Here is an 18,201-nt window from a genome sequence, read left to right on the forward strand (position 1 = left end):
ATTGACCAAGCGTGTTTATTTAAGTGTGAGTGGAAGAGCAATCATTTACCTTTGTTGTAAATATAAACATCCTGCTGACTAAGGTTTTTACCTTTTGTGATTTTAACCAAATTAATTTTAATTTCAATAGAAGAAAACCCATCCAAATACACACGTATTTTCTGATTTCCATTCAACAAAAACTGTGCCAAGTTAGTGACATCCTTGCTTTCTGCGCCCCTGTCTCCCCTTAGGCCTCTGTCACTATCGATGCATATCTCTGTGTGTATGCCTCTGTGATTATCAATGTGGTTCAGTTCCCTGAGGGGTGAAAGCGTTTTTAAAATCACAAATTTTATTTACATTAGTTGTGCAACTTCATGGTCAAAAGTTGCAGAGAGAAGCAGCAGCGTAAAAGGTAAAAGAAGAGATTGGGCCTTTCTATGTGTGCCTTACAACAATTTATATTTATAAAGCACGTTTAACGTAATGAAACTTCACAAGGCGTTCCCCAAGATCATTATATAACAAAGTGTGACACCGAGCCACATATCCGGTCAGATAATTAAAAGCTTGGTCAAAGGGGGAGACTTTAAGAACTGTCTTAAAGGAGGAAAGTATCGATTTCATGTTCCAGCTAACAGCAATAGTTCTTCTCATTGGTGAAGAAGTCACCTGTGTTCAACCTAAACAGACCATTTGGTCGGAGCAAGTTGTCTCTGGTGGAAAAGATCTGAGATGAAAAAATAACATGTCAACAGCAGCCTCCATAAGTCAAATTTCAAGCCTTATTGGTAGTTTCCCTCGTGGCACAGTGGCTATGATTCGGTACTTTCATTGGACCAACAGCATTTAGGTTGGAGGGTTTTGGAAATTGAAAGTTGCACATGAGCAGCTTGTGGGACTATTTCTCCTCACTGTCAATTTCATGTTCCAGCTCACAGCAACCGTTGTTTTCATTGGCTGAAGAAGTCGTTTTTTGCTGAACCTAAACCTCAACTGAAATGGAAAAAAGGGCAAAAGCTGTAGATAAGCCAAACCGAAAGTGCGTTGGACAGCTTGTATGGTGGTCTAGTGGTTAGGATTGAACGCTCTTCGACGTTCCCAATCAGGGAATCAAGATTTATTGATCTTGTGAAGTTGTTAAAACGATTTCTTGGAAACATTTAACAGCCCCACCGGAATCAGTGGAGTGAGGGTTGAAGCATTGCCTCAGCTGCAAATCTTACACTTGAGAACAAATACAGTGAAAAGCTTTAGAAAGTTGGTGTGATTTTATTTGTGACTCTCTCACTCGGGTATTCTGTAAATGCTACTCGGAGGTTTAGTAATCGGGATATAATCTACCTGCGTTTCCCTGAGCCTGTGCTCGGTGTATGGGGAGGTTTGGCCCGGGTTGCTTTTCTGCTTTTCCCTGTCTCACTCACTGTGGAGCTGAGGAAGAGAGATTAATTGATGGCTTTCTTTGAATCCAATAATTTCCTAGATTTCTAATGTATTCGATGAAGGCATTTAGTAGATTCAAATCTTTTCTCATTATATGTGTTTGTGTGTTTGCTTTTTGTGTGGGAGTTCACTGGATAACAGTAGATCTGGTACCATTTTGGGGATATTATTTTGCAGCCCAAGTACCCGGTGACAATGCGGAACTGTGTGATAATGAATACAGATGGAGGGAAAACAGTAACAACTTCGCCTCTGGATGGTCTTGAATCACCAACCTTTCGATAAACAGGCAAACACGTTGACCAATTGCGCCACAGAGACTTATGAAAGATCAGCCTACAAGGTATCCCAACCAGGGTGAAGGTGAGTCAAATCTTCAGGTTGCCGCTACCCAGATGACTATCACTCTCTATCTGTTTTATTCTTTCAAAATAAAGGGTGGGGCACTCATTGTGGATACATGGAAACAGTCTGATCCCACCCACTGCTGACACATCCATGTCACCGGGAACCAGCTCTCCTACAACCGGTGCCGTCTCCCTTAAAGCCTTCCCGTGTATTGTGTGTTACCAAATTCTGATTGTCCCGAAGGTGATATTAGGTTTGAATTCCTGATGTGCAGTAACGAGAATCCTTTCAATGTCTCAGATCAGTTAATTTCACTGATAACATCAGAGTCAATGTTCCAACGTCTTAAAGAAGGGAAAGATGCCTTGACCGTCTCTGGTCAGTCGGGCATTTCATCCTTCATTTTCCTCTGATTCCATTCCTCAAAGGGATTTTCTTTTTCTTCTTCAGTTCCCTGACTACACCTGGCAGCATATTTGGATTGAGAGGCAAAATTAACAGTTCGGATGCAGTGCAGTTCTGATGAAAGGTTACAGTCCTGAAATGAAAAGTATGTTTATCTCTCCACAGACGCTACCAGATTTGCTGAGAATTCCAGTATTTTCTGTTTTTATTTGAGATAGCCAGCATCTGCAGTATTTTGCCTTGCTTTAACTCCTTAGTGAAACATATAAGATCCTGAGGGGACTTGACAGGATTAATGTGGAGAGGATGTTGCCTCTTGTGGGAGAATTTAGAACTAGGGATTGCTGTTTAAAAATAAAGGGTCACCGATTTAAAATGGAGCTGAAGCAAAGTTTTTTTTTCTCTCTCAGAGGGCCGTGAGGCTTTGGAACTCCCTTCCTGAAAAGATTGTGGAAGCAAAGTCTTTGAATATTTTTAAAACGGAGCTGGATATATTCTTGGTAAGCAAGAGGGTGATAGATTATCGGGGGTAGGCACGATACAGATTTCGGGTTACTTTCAGATCAGCCATGGTCTTATTTAATGGCGGAGCAGGCTTGAGGGGCCGGATGGCCTCCTCCTGCTCCTTGTTGTTATGGAAGAACCTATTACCAATAGATTTCGAGATCCATCTCTGAGCTGAAAACATATAGGTAAACTCAAACTGTAAACAGACCATTCACCAGCTGGAAATGGAAAGGGATTCACTCATCATCTCTTTTATCAACGCAGAAACACAGTCTCACTGGTGTGAGGCCATACAGATACTTCATGAGTGCAAAGGGCTTTATTCAGTTTGCCCACATGTTAACACTCCAACTTGAAACGTTCAAAGAGTTTGATCCACAGTCAGGGCATTGCTACTAGCAAGAGGCATTTAATGTTCCATGTTTGGGAGCGTAAAAAAGGCCCCAGCTCACCCCAACTGCTGGGACTCCACTGAGTTGAGGTCTAGCTGTCGGGCTTTGTTCTGCTGTTCATTATATCCAGGAGAGAATTATGGTGGAGACCAGACCAATTTGGTCACTGCATCGATTGATTCAAGAATTTTATATCTTTCCCCCTTGGCATCGTATTCTGCTTACAGGGCATATGTTATTGTTGCACATTATCACCTTTGAATGACGGGATGGTCACCCAGCATTCGCTGCGGGGCAGAATGTGCCCTATCCGCATTAAAGCAGCTCTTACACATGCGCATTGCGGTGTATGTGTGTGTGTGTGTGTGTGTGTGTGTTTAGAGCATGCGCATTGCGTCTGCTTCATGAGCATGCGCAGTGCTGGTCTGTGACTGAAACTGCTCAGAGTAGGGGAGAGAATGTCGAGTGGAGCAAACTAACAGAGTTAGTGGGTGTGTGAGGAGGAATGGAACCAGCGGAGTGGGCAGGGAGGCTTCATGAAGATACAGTGCAAGCCGCAGACCCTAAATAACAAGGTTCCGGTCTTGTGTTTGCAGAAAATGGGCCGAAAAAGTCTGGATTTCTCCCTTCGCCAGGCCCGGGGTAACGGCCGCCATCTTTATAGGGGGCAATGTGCAGCAGGGCGCATGCGCGGTCATCCTGGTTCAGGTAGCAGGAGGAGACAATGTTGTGAATTTCTATCCTGGACTGACAGGGATGGATTTTGGAAACTCCTTTTACAGGGGATTAGAAGGGGAGGATTTACACACAGCAAACTCAAACCAAGAGAATCCTTTCAGAATTTCTGTCCTGGACTGACAGTGATGGATCATGTGAACTCTATTTACAGGATGTTAGAAGAGGAGGGAAACGAGAAACTCAAACCAAACAACACATCAACATCTGAAAGTCACTTGATTCCTCAGCACCTTAATATCACCAGCCTTTGAATGTAAGCATTGAGTTCCAGGTCACTACCAGTCACCGGGTAAAAAATCTCTTCCTCACATCCTGCTTGTGGATCTTGCCTAAAATCTTAAATCTCTATCCCTTAATCCTTTCATGATCAGCTAATGGGAAAAGATTTTATTTAACTACCCCATACATACCTTTCATAATCTTGTACACTTCTATCAAATCTCCCCTCAATCTCCTTTACACCAAGGGGGAAAACCCCAGTTTCTCGAACCTAACCTAACAATTAAAATCCCCCACCCCTAAAACTATTCTGGCAAATCTACTCTGCACTCCCTCAAGGACCCTCACATCCTTCATATTGTGTGGTGATCACTGGTTTGCACAGACCCAGATGTGTGTGACATCATCACACATCGACAATGACACGGTAACATCATCCCGCTCCCCGGGTATTTCCTCAACTGGGAAATTTTTCTCTGACTCCAGTGCTTCTGATATCTTTCCCGTTGCAGGCTCCAGCAGGAGAGTTAAAAGTTGGAATGAGTGAAATAGTTTCAGTGGTTAATACTTTTGAATATTCATCTACAATTGAGACCTTTAGTGTTGTGCTCTGTTATCTGAGAGATTTCAATGGCTCTGGGGCTGGTGTGACTCCTTTACTGTAGATCTGAATCCATGTCCACCTATTGCTCTGTTTTACCTGTGCCCTTCCTGATCACCTCTCTGCCATTGTCTAACTTATCCTGCCTCTACTACCGGGTGTGTTTTAACTATGTTTAGTATTCTACTGTAACTTCTGCCAACTCTGTCTAAATGAGGTTTCCACTGCTGCCCACTCCCTCAGCATGTGCTGCTGGCTTCCCAGCTTTATCTTCCCACAGTATCTTTCAGAGTCAGGAATTGTTTATCCTGTGCTTCAGTCAATTTCTCTTCCGTTCTGAGCTTATATTGACCATCACATACTGCCCACCCTGAAACATTAATTAATTAATTCTGTTGTGTGATAGAACGCTCTAAGATGTTTCATAGGAGTGTTAGAAAGCAATATCTGACACCAAGCCACATGAAGAGATATCAGGGCAGATGAACAAAGGTCTACTAAAAGAGGTAGGTTTTAAGGAGTATCTTAAAGGAGGAAAGAGAAGTGGAGAGGTTTAGGGGGGAAATTCCAGAGCTTGTGGCCTTGGCAGCTGAAGGGGGAGACACCAAAGGTGGAGCAGTTAAAATCAGGAATGCTGATGAGGTCGGAATTAGAGAAGTGTAGATACCTTGGAGGATTGTGAGCCTGGAGGAGATTACAGAGATAGGGAAGGAAAGACCTTGCACAAGTTTAAACTAAGGATGAGAAATTTAAAATCTAGGTTCTCCTTAACCCAGAGCCTTTGTAAGTCAGTGAGTTCAGGGGTGATGGGTTAACAAGGCTTGGTGCGAGTAAGCAGAGTTCTGGATTACAGGGGTGCTGAATGTGGGAGGCCGGCCAGGTGTTGAGTCTAGAGGGAACAAAGGAATGGATGACAGGCTTAACAATTACATAAAGGGATTTGGGGACAATGTGGAGAAAAAGACATTGATCGGATTGAACGGTGGAGCAGGTTTGATGGGCTGAATGGCCTACTCCTATGAACAGTCTAGTTCAGTCTCAGTCAGTTCCCAGGGAGAGGGATGGAGTCGGTGTCTAGGGAGTGAAGGTTTTAGCTGGGACTGAAGACAATGGCTTCAGTCTTCCCAGTAATTAAATGGAGGAACTTTCTGCTCATTTAGTACTGGATGTCAGACAAGTCAGGACGGTGTGTGACTTGCAGGGGAACTTGGTGGTGATGGTGTGTCACATATATCTACCCTGGTCCTTCCAGGGGGTGGAGGTTGATGTTTCTGGAAACTTTGTCAAAGTTTTTGTTGTGTTGTAGGTATCCCTTCACCCCCTGCCCCTCCCACCTCTCTCCCTCTCCTCCCTTGTGGGCCAGAGTCTTGTGTAGGCCCAGACTGGGTGGCAGGTTACCTCTCCTGAAGGACATTAGTGAACCAGTTGGGTTTTGATGACAATCCAGCAGTTTTCATGGTCACTTTTTCCTCGTGCTGGCCCCACAAATTCCCAGATTCATTCAGCTCAATTTCACAACCTGCCTTTGTGTTTTTGTGGGTTCTCTCTCACTCCCTTTTTTCTGTTTTAAATCAATTTCACAGGGTATTAGAAGGGGAGGATTTATAGTCAGGAAACTGAAACCAAACATCACTTCAGAATTTGATGGAGTCGGCCATTCTATTGTAACCTGAATATCATTGGATTTTGAACATGGAAGGAAAAAACACCATTCTCCGTGGGGAGAAACCGTACACGTGTTCTGTGTGTGGACGAGGCTTCAGCCGATCATCTGACCTGTCAAAACATAAATACAGTCACAACGGGGAGAAACCGTGGAAATGTGGGGACTGTGGGAAGGGATTCAATTACCCTTCCCTGCTGGAAATTCATCGGCGCAGTCACACTGGAGAGAGGCCATTCTCCTGCTCCGAGTGTTGGAAGGGATTCACTCGGTTGTCCCACCTGTTGACTCACAAGCGAGTTCACACTGGGGAGAGACCTTTCGCCTGCTCTGAGTGTGGGAAGGGATTTACGGATTCATCCAACCTGCTGACACACCAGCGAGTTCACACTGAGGAGAGACCTTTTAAATGTCCAGACTGTGGGAAGTGCTACATAAGTTCTGGGAATCTGATGTCCCATCAACGTGTTCACACTGATGAGAGACTGTTCAGGTGCTCTCAGTGCGGGACTGGGTTCAGGTGGTCATCCCATCTCACTGAACACCAGCGCAATCACACTGGGGAGAGGCCATTCACCTGCTCAGAATGTGGGAAGAAATTCACTCTGATATCCCACCTGCTGACACACCAGCGAGTTCACACTGGGGAGAGACCATTCACCTGCTCTGAGTGTGGGAAGAGATTCACTCAGTTATCCCACCTGCTGAGACACCAGCGGGTTCACAAGTAACTACAGTGATTGGATGTTGTTGTGAAATTCCATCCAGGACAAACCATGTTCATTTGGGGCTGTTTCTGCTGATGTTAATAAACTACAGCCCAGTTAAATAAAAGTCAAATAAATCAGCTTTGTGTTCAACTCACCGTGTGTCAAGTCTTTTTAATATCTCTAACACAAGTTAGTTCCTTTGGAAGGGCTCTCCCTCTCCCCTGTCTCCTCCACCCTCACCTCCAACAATAAGTGTGAGGAGTTCATGGAGCTTCTTTGTCACTAAGATTGGGACAATCCGATCATCTGCCTCTGCTGCTTCCCTCCCTTCCACTATCCCACCGGGACAAACTGTCTCTAAAGTTTCCTCTTGTCTGAGCCCTGAACCCACAGCTTTCTCCAGTTTCTCTCCCATCTCCCCTCATTCTTCCTAAGCAAAAGATAGAGACCTATTCCTATAATATTCAATGCATTTCTGAAGGTTTTATAAGGCTATTAGACAATGATTTCTTACAGATCTCCCCACCTTGAAAAGGGAAAATCCTTATTGACTTCTCACACCTGATTTCTGACTAACCTCACTATTTCTAAGCTCTGAGCTTGTTTTCCTAATTTCTTGATGACAAACCGTAGATAACATACTAAAGCTACTAGAATGATCAGAATCAGCAACACAAACCATTGAGCTGCCACCAAGAATAAATGTCAAAACTTTTCGACTAAAATGTGATAACTATCGACTGAGATTCATCCTCCCCACCTGCCGATCATCTCACACAATTCTAAATTATAGACTTGTTGTAAATACATCTGGTTCAAACAAAAGTTCATGCACAGACTTTAAAGATTCTCCATCTCTCTGTACACCCGCCTCCACCTTGTGGATATTTTGTAAATCCAGATTCTATTTCCCTCTTCACTTAAACTTTACTCCCTCTGATAGATACGAGTGTGTTTAATTCAATGCTGATTGTTTTATAGTTAGTTTCACTATAGAGTGTGTGTTAATGTCTTGATGATTTAAAATGTCTCATTCAATTTTCCACAATAATCACTTCATGTTCTGTTGTCAAGTAGCTTAGCATGCCTGGGACCTGTTCTTCAGTGCAGGGTCACCATGCATTTCCACATGTTAATTACACCACATGTAAGATATCACATCTGCACACACGCTGTATGCCAATACCAAGCTGCATGTGCGAACCTATGCAAGTTGCTCTTGGTCTTTCAGGTGATCTTATCAAAATATCAATGGGGCATCTGTCTTTGCTGATCTACCCCTGCCTGGTTCTGATGCCTTGGATAGTGGCCAGACTATCAAATTCAGTTTCTTTTAAATACAGAGGCAAGGACACAAACATCACCAAGAGAAATCTGTTTACTGGTCTCATCTACACTTCCCTAACTTTCACTAGAATGTACATGTATATCAATTTGAACTATTCTATTGAATTATACCCAAGTGAATTATTCCATTTCCCAATTGGTGGTGTGATTTTCTCTATCTTTTATTCTAAATATGTCATTCCATGAATTACCATTCAATCTCATTCAGGAGCACTCGAGGAACTTTACTGTCCTATTTAATACTCTCATATTAGGGTGTTTGTAGATCAGAGACAGAAGTACATGTACTTGCAATCAGATTGTAGATCACTCCCATTTCTCCCATTCTCAGACACTTTGTCTTGAATGATAACAAATGGGATGAAGTCAAATCTCTAAAAAGCAAAGCCTTTTGTTTAAGTTGTCACCAGGCTGTCAGTGGAAAGGGTTAACTTCTCAGCTTGTTAGCAAAGGGGCTGAAGAAACATTCTCAAATGTGCACACTTGTGTCAACTTTATGTAACTTCATTTTCAGATCAAGGATGAACCAAACCCCATTTCAATCTTTGTTTTTCCAATTCTCTTGATATTTTTCTCAGCTTTTCCAAAATGTTATTTTCTTCTTTCTTCAGGCACCTTTCCAAATGACTGTAATAATAATGAAGAAAAGTAAAACTGAAAGTTCACTTTCACAGGCAAAAGGAGCTTCAACCTTCTGAGACTGAAAAGAGTTAAAGAGGGTGGAGTTTCCCACAGCTTGTGAGCTCCGGAACAGAACCTCAAGGCTGAAGCTTATCTTTAGGGAATCCAACTTTTCGATGCCTTTTACAATTGTACAAGTTCATTGTGATTCATACTTAAAGGTTTACTTTCACTCAGTAATTATAACCTTTCACTTTTCTCAGCACAGAAGCTGGCAGCATTTTAGATTCAATCCCAATTGTACATTTCTCTTGTAGCTGGCGTATGGAGAAGATCATGTCCACTGTAGATCTGCCAGCACAAGAAACCGCACTGTGCTTCTGGATACACTCGGTCTGCAAGTAGATGGAGTCTTTTAAGCCTGACCCTAGTGAAGGACGTCCCTGTGATGCTGAGGAGTGAGATGTGAGATGTCCCTGTAGTTGTTGCAATCTCCTTTGTCACCTTTCTTTTTGTATATTGTGATCATTCTTCAATCACACACGTGTCCTGTCGAATGGATCCTACCTTCCAATAGAGAAGGAGGAGGTCATGAAGGTGTGACAGTAGATGGGACTTTCTGGGCTTGAGCAGTTCAGCTGGAATTCCATCCTTGCCGGGTGTCTTTCTGCTTGCTAAACAATCAATGGCCTTTTCGAGCTCAAGTGGTGAGGGTTCCTCATCCAATTCAACCATGACAGGAAGCTGCAAGAGAGAGTCAAACAGAGACTGGGAGATGTCCTTCTCACAGGAGTACAGCTCACAGCAGTTTCAACCCAGTGGGACATCTGTTTTCTTCTGTGGGTGAGAACTTCAACATCCATTTGGTGATGGTCGGACCAAGCGCCCTCCTGATCCCATCATACACAGCACGTAGATTTCCATTGTCACAGGCAGTTTGGATTTCATGATCTGGGCTGAACCAGTGTTTATTTACACAGTCTCTCCCTGTTTTTTACACGACTGTCTCAGCTACTTGCAAGTTACACAGTGTTCTAGCTGTTGGGTTTATGTTGTAATCAGGTAGGCTTTGCTTTTTGCTTCAATGACAGATTCATCTCTGCTGAGTAGGTCTCAAGCCAGTCTTTGTTGTGGGTTCCACCTTTCCCAAATGCTGTTGCTGCTGTGTCAGAAATGATTGAACTCAGCGACTTCCAAGATTCAGCAATATCAGTGTTGACTGATGAAGCTTTTACTGATGTGCCTGTAAAATATTTTACTGTTTTATGTTCCTTGATAAATTAATTTCATCATGGAGGTGTCTCTGTGTGGAATGTACAAGTCAGTAAGAATTGTCAGCAAGGATTAATCAGTACTCTCTAATTGGAGATGTTAATCAATGGAACCTGTCAGACACTGAATTGTAGACTTTGCTCCAAAGATTAATTTAGGATTGAAGTAAAAATTCATAATTTTATTGTAATCGAGTTCCTGTTGAGAGTTCTGAAATTAAGAGGAAAGTTCACAGATGGTGCTTTTAAAAAGGGACACTGCAGCTCAGATAATCAGTGACAGATCCAGAAAATTAAACTCCAGCCAGTTATAGGGGTGTTAATATCAGCAGAATCAAAGCTAATACTATCTGACTATCAGTCCTGGATGTGACTAACAGCAGCAGAAATAGCAAAATCCAATCCCTGCAATCACTTGTGAATTCGCTGGTGTGACAGCAGGTTGGCTGACTGAGTGAATCCCTTCCCACACACAGTGCAGGTGAATGGCCTCTCTCCAGTGTGAACTCGCTTGTGTACTTTAAGATTAGATAAAGACCTGAACCTCTTTCCACAGGAAGTGCAGCTGAATGGCTTCTCTCCAGAGTGAACTTGTTGGTGTGACTTAAGGCTGGCTGACTGAGTGAATCCCTTCGCACACACAGAGCAGGTGAATGGCTTCTCCCCAGTGTGAATTCGCTGGTGTGACTGAAGGCTGGCTGACTGAGTGAATCCCTTTGCACACACAGAGCAGGTGAATGGTTTCTCCCCAGTGTGAACTCGCTGGTGTGCAGTGAGGTCAGAGGAATGCCTGAACCTCTTTCCGCAGGAATTGCAGCTGAACGGCCTCTCCTCAGTGTGAATTTGCTGGTGTTTTAGCAGGTTGGAGGACACAGTGAATCCCTTTCCACACACGGAGCAGGTGAATGGCCTCTCCCCAGTGTGAAATCGCTGGTGTCCACTCAGGTGGGATGAAGACCTGAACCTCTTACCACAGTAAGTTCAACTGAAGGGCCTCTCCCCAGTGTGACCTCACTGATGTGTCAGCAGAGTGGATGACTGAGTAAATCCCTTGCCACACACGGAGCAGGTAAATGGCTTCTCTCCAGTTTGAATACGTCGATGGCTTCTCAGCAGAGATGGATAATTGAATCCTTTCCCACAGTCCCCACATTTCCACGGTTTCACCATGGTGCTGGCCCCAATGTGAGTGTGTCAATGAATTTCCAGCTGGGATGGATAACTGAATAGCTTCACACCATTCTCACATTTTCTCATCCACACACTCAACACGTGTACAGTTTCTCCCCACTGTGAATGGTGCGATGATTTTAACTGGTTAAAGCTCTTTCCGCAGTGAGTTCACTGGAACACTCTCACTCGGGTGTGCGTGTCTCAGTGCTTTTCCAGTCACACTGATGTTTGAAATTTTTTCCCACAGAAAGAACAGTCAAACATTTCTCCTTCCAAATTCAAAGGTCGATTATATTCAGTTCCTGATGAATCGAGTGACTCAATCAGATGTTGATGTGATGTTTGGTTTGCGAATCCAATCTACAAATCTTAATATTTGATGATGTTTGGCATCTGAAAATCCTTCCCTCCTAAGGCCCTGTAAAAGGAGTTAACAAAAGTCATCACTGTCAGTCCAGCATGGAAATTAATAATTGACAATTCCGCTTGCTAGGGAATATTTCTTCCTCTCGTCTCACCCCCCCCACCCCAAGCTGTAAATCACAGTCCCACACTCACTCTCCTTCCTATGATGAGAAATCCAGACCCATCATGCAATCTCCACCATTTCTTTCCTCTCCCAGTTTTCTATCCCTCTCTGCTCTGGCTGGGTTCAGTTCTACAGCCCTGCTGTAAAAGGAATTTAAAATCCACTACTGTAAGTCCAAGATTAGAAACTGAGAAGCGAAAAACATTTCCCTTGGTTTGAGTTTGCTGTGTGTAAATTCTCCCCTTCTAACCCGCTGTAACAGGAGTTTCCAAAATCCATCCCTGTCAGTCCAGGATAAAAAGTCACAATATTCTCTCCTCCTGCTACCTGGACCAGGATGGCCGCGCATGCGCCTTACTGCATAATTGTCCCTATAAAGATGGCGGCCGTTACCCCGGGCCCGGCGAAGGGAGAAATCAAGGATTTTTCGGCCCGTTTTCTGCAAACACAAGCCCGGTACCTTGTTATTTGGGGTCTGCGGCCTGCACTGTGTCTTTATGAAGCCTCCCTGTCCACTCCGCTGGCTCCATTCCTCCTCACACACCCACTAACTCTGTTACTTTGCTCCACTTGACATTCTCTCCCCGCGCTCTGAGCAGCTTCAGTCACAGACCAGCATTGCGCATGCTCATGAAACAGACCGTAATGCGCATGTGCAGGGAGCTGTTGTTTTGAGGATAGGGCACATTCTTCTCCCCTTTGAATGCTGGGTCGTCCCGCCGCCATTGAAAGCCCTTTTCTTTTGCACAGCAAATTATGGTTTGTGATCCGATGACGACTGGATGCCAGAGTCAAGATATAACATTATTTATCGATTGATATAACAAACAAAGTGCATGGGTCCTCTGCTATAGTTCTGTCCTGGGTGTAAATAGCAGAACAATCCTCTACAGTTCGGTGTGAACTCCCTGGAGTCTCAGTCGGCGGTGCGAACAAAATTTTTCTTCCCATAAATAGAACTTTTAAACTCAGTTTTTGTTAGTAAAAGACAAATATATGAACGTACGAACAAGGAGTAGGAGCAAGGAGTAGGGGTATATGCCCCCTTGAGCCTGTTCTACCTTTTAATAAGATCATGGCTGATCTGACAGTCACCTCAAATCTGCATCCCTCCTCCCGCCAATAACCTATCACCCCCTTGCTCATCAAGAATCTATCCACCTCTGCCTTAAAAATATTCAAAGATTCTGCTTCCACCACGCTTTCAGGAAGAGAGTTCCAAAGAATCACGATCCTCTGAGAGAAAAAAATTCACCTCTTCTCCATTTTAAAGAGGTGATCTCTTATTTTTCAACAGTCAGAGAATGACCAGATTTTAGCTCAGGGCCAGTGGAAAGTTCAGTTAACATGATTATCAAGCAGTGATGAAGTGAATTTTCAATTCATGTGCACCTTGTTTGTGCATTTGCCAGATTAAAACTTGAATTGAATCCATCGTTCTCCATCAAAAGAGCATTCAAGGTGGAAAGCCATAAATACTTGGACACTCAGGGAATCAATGGATATGGGGGTAGGGTGAAAGTAGAGTGGAGCTGGAAGCTCATTCAATGGTGGAGCAGGTTCAATCATTGGTCTATCAATCAATGGTCTATCCCTCCTCCAATTTCTTGTGTTCTTTTGAACATCACTATGAATCACTATGATCCTTTAAAAGCGGAGGCTGGTGGGGTGAAAAGTGAGGGGAAGAGCAACCCTATCATGGTTCTGGGAGTGATAAATAAATGAAACTGGCGATAAGGAGAGCTTTGAGATCGGATGAGTCAGTGCTGCTGGAGGGAGAGATCGAGTGTGTCCATACGGCGGCGCATGGCACTGAGTGTAGATCTCAGGGTGAGGTGAGAACAGCAGTGCGAGGAGCATTCTATGTCCCGGAGATACCTGTCTTCCTGGGTGGATTCAAAACATGAGGGATGGAACTTTAGTTGAATCCACATGGGGTAAGTCAGAGACGGAGACAGTCACTGAGGAAGGAACCATGATAGGGTCCCCCTTGTCCTCACTTATCACCCCACCAGCCTCCACATTCAAAGGATCATCCTCCGCCATTTCTGCCAACTCCAGCATGATGCCACCACCAAACACATCTTCCCCTCACCACCCCCATCAGCATTCCATAGGGACTACTCTGGGACACCCTGGTCAATGCCTCCATCACCCCTAACACCTCATCCCCTTTCCAAGGCACTTTCCCATGCAATCATGAAAGGTGCAACACCAGCCCCTTTACCACCTCCTTTCTCACTGTCCAAGGGGCCAAATACTCCTCTCCGGAGAAGCAGCACTTCACTTACACTTCCCTCAATTTAGTCTACTGCATTCGCTGCTCCCAATTCGGTTTCCTCTACATTGGAGAGACCAAATGCAGACTGGGTGACTGCTTTGAGGAACACCTTCGGTCTGTCCGCCATCATGATACAGACCTTCCTGTCGCTTGCCAATTCAACACACCACCCTGCTCTCATGCCCACATGTCCGTCCTTGGCCTGCTGCAATGTTCCATTGAAACTCAACGCAAACTGGAGGAACAGCACCTCATTTTCCGATTAGGCACTTTCCAGCCTTCTGGACTTAATATTGAGTTCAACAACTTCATGGCATGTACTCTCTCCTCTATCCTCCTCCCTTTTTCACCCATTTAAAACATTTCATTTTATTTTTTCATTTATTCATGTTTTATTCCCTTTTACATCGTCTTTCATTTTGACCATGACATCTTTGTCAATCTCTCCTTAGCCCCACCTATCACTGGCCCTCGATCCAGCTTCACCTGCTCCACCCCCGGCAACCAGCACCTTAAAACAGTATACATTTTGTCACATTTCTACTTCTCTTTAGCTCTGAAGAAGGGTCATACAGACTCAAAGCATTAACTTTGTTTCTCACTCCACAGATGATGTCAGACCAGCTGAGATTTTCCAGCATTTTCTGTTTTTATCTCTGAATTACTAGTCTAGTAACAATATCACTATTGCATTGTCTCCCCCTCTTGTGGTAAACTAATTTCTAATGAGAGTTGCTGAATTATGGGGAAGGTTCAGAGACAGCAGTTCTTAAAGGGACACAGCAGCCCCGAGGACACAACCAGCTATAGATCCAGAATATTAAACTCCAGCCCAGTTACAGGGATTATTAACATCAGCAGAAACAAACCCCAACTGTCAGAATGAACATGGTTCAATCCTGGATGTGATTAACAAAGAACAAAGAAAAGTACAGCACAGGAACAGGCCCTTCGGCCCTCCAAGCCTGCGCTGATCATATTGCCCGTCAACTAAAACATTTTGCACTTCTGGGGTCCGTATCCCTCTATTCCCATCCTATTCATGTATTTGTCAAGCTGCCTCTTAAACACCACTATTGTACCTGCTTCCACCACCTCCTCTGGCAGCGAATTCCAGACACAGCAGCGATAACAGCAGAGTCTGACTTCTGCAGTCACTTGTGAACTCGCTGGTGTCTCAGCAAGTTGGATGACTGAGTGAATTCCTTCCCACACTTGGAGCAGGTGAATTGCCGCTCTCCAGTGTGAAGTCGCTGGTGTACAATGAGGCTGAATGAAGACCTGAATCTCTTTCCACAAGAAGTACAGCTGAACGGCCTCTCCCCAGTGTGAATTCGCTGGTGCGTTAGCAGGTCAGATGACTGAGTGAAACCCTTCCCACACTCAAAGCAGGTGAACGGCCTCTCCCCAGTGTGAACTCGCTGGTGTTTCAGGAGGTTGGATAACTGAGTGAATCCCTTCCCACACTTGGAGCAGGTGAATGGCTTTTCCCCAGTGTGAACTCGCTGGTGTTTCAGGAGATTGGATAACTGAGTGAATCCCTTCCCACACTCGGAGCAGGTGAATGGCCTCTCTCCAGTATGAACTCTCTGATGTGCCAGCAGGCTGGATGACCAAATAAATCCCTTCCCACACTTGGAGCAGATAAACGGTCTCTCCCCTGTGTGGGTGCGTTGGTGGTTTTCAAGCCAGGATGGGTAATTGAATCCCTTCCCACATTCCTCACATTTCCATGGTTTCTCCATGGTGCGGGCGTCCCTGTGTCTCTCCAGGTTTGATGATCAGTTGAATCCTTGTCCACACATAGAACACGTGTACAATTTCCCCCTGCTATGAATGGTGTGATGTTATTTCAGGCTGTGTAACTGGTTAAAGCTCTTTCCACAGTCAGTTCACTGGAACACTCTCACTCGGGTGTGTGTGTGTCTCGGTGCTTTTCCAGTCTCACTGATGTTTGAAATCTTTTCCCACAGGCAGAACAGACAAACATTTCTCCTTCCACATTTAAAGATCGATGATGTTCAGTTCCTGTTGAATCGAGTGACAGTGTCAAATCTTGATGTGATGTTTGGTTTGAGTTTCCCGTCCGCAAATCCTCCCCTTCTAATTCTCTGTAAAAGGAGTTTACAAAAGTCATCACTGTAAGAACAGGATAGAAATATAGAACAGACAATTCTTGTTTCTCTGGAACATTTTTTCCTCTCTCGTTTCCCCAAAGCTGCAAATCCCCGTCCCACACACTCTCCCTCCTCCCGTGTGCTGAAATCCAAATAGAGATTTGCACAATTTTTTCTCTATCTGCTCAACCAAATTTGTACAACTGGAGATAACAATATGTTTCATCATTCACTTCAGTCATTACTCGTGACAAAACATTAATCTGAAACCCGCTAACCGACCATACAGAATAGCAGACATTAACCTTGTGCCCAAAACTTACTGCGTGGTGATTTAGTGAGTGATTGTGAAGGTGGTTTCTCCAAACCTCCCAGGGTTTCCTTCCTTCCTTCTCTCCCTCTCTAACTAAGTTAAACCTGGGATCAGTCTCATGGTCTATTCTGGTTCCTGCTTCTCTTCCTGATGACTAATTAACTCCAATTAAACACTGAGAAGACTGAAGATACTGTTTTCGGTCCCTGCTCCAATCTCCAGATACCAACTCCATCCCTCTCCCTGGGAACAGTCTGAGATTAAGCCACAACATTGGCATTAAAATTGATCTCGAGATGAGTTTCTGACCTCATATCTGTATCTGTGTCATCACTAAGGTCTACTGTTTCCACCTCCGTAACATCACCCGACCTCACTTTGTCTCAGTGCATCTGCTGCTGAAACCCTCATCGCTGCCGTTTTTACCTCCAGACTCGACTATTCCAACACACTCTTGGCTGGTTACCATCCAAAAGTCTTCTGTCCATGTCTTCACTTGCAATGTTCCCCTAACACCCCTCTGCTTCCTCACCTGCCTTGGCTCCCGGTCAAGCAGCAAATTGAGTTTTAAATTCTCATCCTTGTTTCCAAATCCCTCCATGACCTCCTCTCTGCCTATCTCTGTAATCTCCTCCAGCCCCACAAACCTCTGAGATATTTACACTGCTCTAATTCTGGCCTTGTACATTCCCTATTTTAATCACTCCACCATTAGTGACCGTGCCTTCAGTTCCCTTGTCCCCAAGCTCTGAGATTCTCTCCCTACACCTCTCCCTCTGTCTATCACACTTTCACCCTTTAATGCACTTGAGTATTGTAAAAAAAAAGAAACATTCTGTCAAAACATTTAATCTTGTACTCATCAGGACAGACACAAGAACATCAAATTTCAAAGATTATCAGTCGGGCTCGTAATGTGTCTCACTTACCCTTGCTAGAAGCTACATATATTCATACACAGGGGCCCGTCCTCTGCAGGCATAAGAAACAAGTCCAGGCAGGGCACCTTTTGTTGAATTAAACAAAAGCACATGATTAATGCTCCCTGGTACATTCTCCATAGCAATGATCAATCAGAACTGACTGGCCAATCAATCAGCACCCTTTTCTCATGCAGTATGAACTGTTGTTCCCTATGAAATTTGGTTTATTTTCAGCCCTGCAATCTCTCTATTTCCTTTTTGAATGACTCCCACTGCTCAAACGTAGATTTTCCTTCAAGTAGCTGCTCCCAGTCCACTTTGTCCAGATCCTGTCTTATCATATTAAAATCGACCTTCACCCAATTCGGAACCTTTATTTCTGGACCATCTTTGGCCTTTTCCATAACTACCTTAAATCTTACTGAGTTATGGTCACTATTGCCAAAATTCTCCCCCATCGACACTTCTACCGCCTGCTCGGCTTCGCACCACTGCCTCTCTTGTAGAACTTCCTATGTGTTGGGTTAAAAAGCTCTCCTGGATACATTTTAAGAATTCAGCCCCCTCTAAGCCTTTCACACTTTGTCTATCCCAGTTAATATTGGGGAAGTTGAAATC

The 18,201-nt window shown here is 44.2% G+C and overlaps 1 protein-coding gene across 1 annotated transcript in view; it reads right to left on the reverse strand.

Annotated features, from left to right (window-relative positions):
* The window catches only part of LOC144697673 (uncharacterized), a 74,086-nt gene that overhangs the window by 15,111 nt on the left and 40,774 nt on the right, over positions 1-18,201 (reverse strand). The window contains exons 3-5 of the mRNA XM_078569693.1: positions 15,512-15,864; positions 10,905-11,205; positions 9,544-9,720 (exon numbers count right to left, since the gene is read on the reverse strand). Coding sequence (XP_078425819.1) covers positions 9,544-9,720; positions 10,905-11,205; positions 15,512-15,864 — 831 coding nt within the window. The remainder of the gene's footprint in view (positions 1-9,543; positions 9,721-10,904; positions 11,206-15,511; positions 15,865-18,201) is intronic.

Source organism: Cetorhinus maximus, chromosome 23, assembly GCF_964194155.1.
Source record: "Cetorhinus maximus chromosome 23, sCetMax3.hap1.1, whole genome shotgun sequence".
In the NCBI taxonomy this organism is placed as follows: Eukaryota; Metazoa; Chordata; class Chondrichthyes; order Lamniformes; family Cetorhinidae; genus Cetorhinus; species Cetorhinus maximus.